The following is a 5,089-nucleotide window of genomic DNA, read 5'->3' as shown; positions in this document are numbered from 1 at the left end:
CTTCAGATTTGTCTTGGAAAGTGCCCGATATTCTGTAGGCCAGAAAATTTTATCTACTCTTAGATTGTATATTCAACATGTTGGAAAGCAATAATGATGTTAGCGAATATATTTCGAGTGATCCAGTGACATATACATAACCCAACTGCCCTGCGTTTATATATATTTTAACATAAATTTTTAAATATAATTATATTATATATAAATATTAATTTATGTCATATAATTGTATTATATTATATATATTATTATATATAATATAATGTGAATCTATTATAGGCCTATGTAAATTATATAATTTATAATAATTATATTATATATACATTAATAATTTATATATAATATAATATAATCGCATTATATATAATATAATTCTAATATATATAAATTATTAATGACTCGAGGTCGTCATCATCATAATCATTACCATCTATATTATATTTTACTCAATGTAATCAATCATGCCAACACAACGCTTAAATTTCAGGGCCCAACGAGTGTGAATCTAACCCATGTCTTAACAATGGGACTTGTCATGACGAATCGAAGTCGTTTAGTTGTACTTGTACGGAAGGATTTCAAGGAGAAATTTGTGAAATTGGTAAGAAAACTATCGCTTTTTTCTTGGGGTTTAAAGCTTGGTTTCAGCCTGGTTTCCATAAAATCGCTACACGATCGCCGACTCCTTTGGCGACGATGATTGGTACGTTGATTCAAGGAGCGCTCCCGATTGCCTTGGATACAGCTACGCGGTTGTAGGATTGCAGTAGTGGAAACATTGCTGCGACTGTGGAGCGATTCTATAGAACCCAGGTTTTACAATCGCTACACGCTATCGCAGACTGTTTAATTTTCAGATCCCGTCAGGAACTGCTACGTAGTAGGTCTAAACGATTCCACTGTGTAGCGATTTTAATAAAACCAGGCATAATTGGTAGTTGGTATTGGAACTATTAATGTCAAGGCAAAAATTTCAGTCTCATGACACTGATTTTGTGAAATAATAACTGAACATACTTAGTTGATGCATGTTTCCCACATGGGGGTTCTAGGAAAGTTATTCTCCAAAGATAATGAATCGAGGTTAAATAATATATGTAAATTAAGTAGTAAACGATATAAAACGTACGAAAAAACAACAAAAAACAATTTAGCGACCCGGCACTGACCAGTAGCTATGCCATTTTAGCCTGGTTCACACGAGAGCACAGTATCCGGATCGGGAGCTAAGCTAACCGTTAGCGCTAACCGTTAGCACCTGCGTGAGAAGCCGTTAGCACCCGTTAGCAGTATCCGGATACCGCTAACGGTTAGCAAGCGCTATCGGTTAGCAAGTTGAGCGCGTTTCTATCATCAACCAATCACACGTACGCGTTTACAATTTCCTGTTTCTTATTGGCCAGTGATTCGATCATCATATTTTTGGTATCCGAATCGGGATTTTCTCGTATGGACGCATGGCAGCTAACGGTTAGCAGGATCCGGATCCTGCTAACTGTTAGCAGCCGTGTGAGAACATAGCCTTAGAAACGCCAGACACTAATCTGAGTGGGTGAATTACCAGGACTTGTAATTGATATTTAAAAAAAAATTGTTTTTACACTTTTAATCTTTGTTGTTCCTGGTTTTATGTTGCATTCGAGGATGCGCATCACAATGGTATTGATTATACATCAATATGAAGTTGAATCTTTGTGATTAAATATGTGCATGTATTTAATACTAATCACCTGTCCGTTCTATTGATGATTATCAAATGCATGCGATTATTTAATTTCCACCTGTTCAATGCGCACATGCAGGCTCTGCATAATTAATAATAAACGTGGCATGCATAATATAGAGAGAGCTTTCGATTGCTCAACGACGATACGATTTCAGTTTTTAGCTCAGATGAGGAGCTCTATGAGCGCTGACTGCTTTTTTCACGGCTGATTGACTCGGCTTATTCATTTTTTAGAAGAAGGAGAAAAGAGAAAGAAGAAAAAACAAAAAACAAAAAAAACAAAAACAAAAACAACAACAAAAAAAAAACAAAAAAAAAAACCGGGCTCGTCCGGGCCGGGAATTGAACCAGGGACCTCACACTCTAACCCACAACCATGCCACTCGGCAACAAGTCAAACTTACTGGGCACCAGAATAAGCTACATTCGTGCCTGTAGTTACTGGCTAATTTTGAAGAAGCTCTAGGAATACTCGACTAATAGATCTTTTTTGCTGATTGATCTAATTTTTTTTTCATTGTTAGAGGGGGAAAAATACTAACGGGCTCGTCTGGAATTGAACCTGGTACCTCTCACACCGTAAGCTACATTCATGTCTCCAGACAGAAAATATAACTCTAGGAATACTCGGCCGAATGATTGTTTGATTCATTGATTTAAATAGATTTTTTTTGTATGGGCGGCCGTTAGGGACAACGCACGCTACTCTATTATACTGCCCTCATCGGAGCTTTCGCGATTACGAGAACTTTTTTGACTGCAGACGTTGCACTACGTAGCTGTCTCGCACCGACGCAATCGGGAATGCTCCCTCATTCATTTGACTAATCAACATCGCCTACGCCATAACGTGTAGCGATTTTTTAAATGGAAACCACCAGGCTTGAAACCTGGTTTCCATAACAATCGCTACGCCCTGTCGCCGATAGCTTTCGGTGATGCCAATTGGTCGGTCGAATTACGAAGCCTTCCCGATTGCATCGGCCTGCTACACAGTACAGCTACTGCACTGAAAACAAGGCTTGTCAGAACAAAATGAGTCGACTTCACAAAAGTCATCTGCGAATGTAACACCGTTTATTGTATGTGTTAATTCAATAAAATAAAGAACGCCAGAGTGGTTATTAAAATTAAAACTAACTCAAAGATAAAATTTAAAAGGAACGATAATCTTAACAGAAAGAACAGAATACTGTGGTGTAAATATGATATACTTTAGAAATGATTAAGGAGTTTTTATTAATATAATTGTCATTAATGATAATTAATAATATCACAATAATCACGTGCTCGTTTCTAGATATCAACGACTGTGTGGAACACGCTTGTCAAAATGGTGCAACATGCTACGACAAGGTAAACGACTACTTTTGTGATTGTTCACCTGGTTGGGAAGGAGACAATTGCGAGTTAGGTAAGAAACTTACTCCACCAGCTAACAATTATACCATCTGTTCTATTTCTCTATGATTATACTAATACATGTATTGAATAGTTGGTATAGGAAATAAGACAAAGATCCACATCCTCATTAGTATGCTGTGCAATGAAGCATAATGACCTGCCATGCTTACTGCTGACCGCGTACTGCACTTCTCTGAACCATGGAGGTATAAAAATCAGGTATATTATGTCTGAATATGCTCTGGACAAGCTATGACGTCATTTGACCGGAAACCGAAAGGTCCACTGATTAATCGAAGTATCGAAATGCACGCCATCGTGTCGGGATTCAATATTTCGACATTAATTTGACCGGATCTGTGTATAATTTTGATTTGATAATAAGAACTATAACAGCGAGTCTATTCTACCAATAAGAATGAAGTTTACATCAATACGTTCGTCATTTATTCATCTACTCGAACCAATTTGCCCCGATGTTGTATGGTGTTTCATTTAGGTGCTAGAACCGATTTACTGCCGGTCGGTCTTAAAAAATGGACATTTTAGAGATTTTCCTCATAGAGAATTGACCATAATGCTCATTATAAAATTAAAACTGCAGCGCGATTAAAAACAAAAAAGAGCAGTGTTATATACCATTATTAAAGATAGACATTTCTAGTTTATGAATCCGTTTGCCCCGAAGTAGTTCGACACTCCGTTTTGAAAATATTAACATTTATTTAAAAAAATCAAATTCCAATGATATATATTGCACGCAAAACTAGGCGGTCGGCGAGCAGATGCCCGCGACTTTCCCTCGGCCCTCAAATGATGCGCGCTATAGTTTCACCAATAAATCTTAGGGCCCCCAGTCGGACATCTTAAGCCCCCACCCCCCATAAATTATATCCTAAAGCAGCCACTGATTCTATAACTATAGGTGAATTTCTCCCTTCCATCCCACAGTGAAATTCTGTCTGTTAGGCGAGAATTTTTATTCCTTGTTTTGCATACACAGGTTTTTAAAGATCATTGGAGGAGGGCGGAATAAAAATAAAATTTTGTTTTCTTATGCAAATAGTTTTGCCAAAAAATAAATAAAATTTTATTGGTGAATGTAAAATAGGATGTTTAAATGCTTCAAATTTATATAATTAGGAAGAAATATACATATACCTGTATTATCTTTTGAGATTTCAATGTAGCGGTAATAAAAATTTAAAAAAAACCCTTTTTTTTTTTCTCAAATTTCCACTTTATCGTGGCGGCGGGTGCGCTCATTGGCCAAAAATTAAATTTTATTTTTATCCAATCTCCAAAAAGTTATCATCTCCAAAAAGTTATCACATCAATGAGGCTTGCCTTCAGCTCACAAGTACCTTGGTGTTAACATTGCATCTAATTTATCATGGGGTGCTCACGTTAATGATGTCACTTCCAAGGGTCTGAAACTTCTTGGCTTTATTAAGCGAACTTTGAAATACAATCACTCCGAAGCCTTTATCAAATTATATAATTCCCTCGTGAGACCAATTTTAGAGTATGGAGTACCGAGTTGGTATCCATTTCAAGCTGGACATTTGAAATCTATTGAAAAGGTTCAGAGAAAAGCAACTCGTATGAGTATCCCAAATGAACTCAGATCTGTGTTAAGCTATGAGGAGAGATTAGTTAAATTTAACTTGATCTCTATGAAGGCTAGATACGATTTCATTCTTGTAGCTTTTGTTTGTAAATGCCTTTATCATGTGTATGATTTAAACTGTTTGGAATTTGTTAAGATCAACCTAGACACTCTGATGATTTGCGTTTTAGGCATGCCTTTGCCCGAACCAATGCATTTAAATTCTCTGCTTTCAATTATTTTCCCATTGTATGGGAAACTCTTCCACTTGAAGTACGTGATGCTGCTCTCTTTAACATTAACTTATTTCTCAGAAAGCTAAAAGAACATTTTTACAACTAAGAGAATCT

The 5,089-nt window shown here is 36.6% G+C and overlaps 1 protein-coding gene across 1 annotated transcript in view; it reads left to right on the top strand.

The window, feature by feature from the left end:
- The window catches only part of LOC117103803 (fibropellin-1-like), a 7,997-nt gene extending 3,654 nt beyond the window's left edge, over positions 1-4,343 (top strand). The window contains exons 4-5 of the mRNA XM_033244426.1: positions 488-601; positions 3,027-4,343. Of these exons, the coding sequence (XP_033100317.1) occupies positions 488-601; positions 3,027-3,196 (284 nt within the window). The 3' untranslated portion in view covers positions 3,197-4,343. The remainder of the gene's footprint in view (positions 1-487; positions 602-3,026) is intronic.
- Positions 4,344-5,089: the final 746 nt, after the last annotated feature.

The sequence above is a fragment of the Anneissia japonica genome, unplaced genomic scaffold, assembly GCF_011630105.1.
Source record: "Anneissia japonica isolate Jap-2015-1 unplaced genomic scaffold, ASM1163010v1 scaffold1883_len165119_cov152, whole genome shotgun sequence".
Classification (NCBI taxonomy): Eukaryota; Metazoa; Echinodermata; class Crinoidea; order Comatulida; family Comatulidae; genus Anneissia; species Anneissia japonica.
This window is presented reverse-complemented; position numbering and strand designations above follow the sequence as displayed.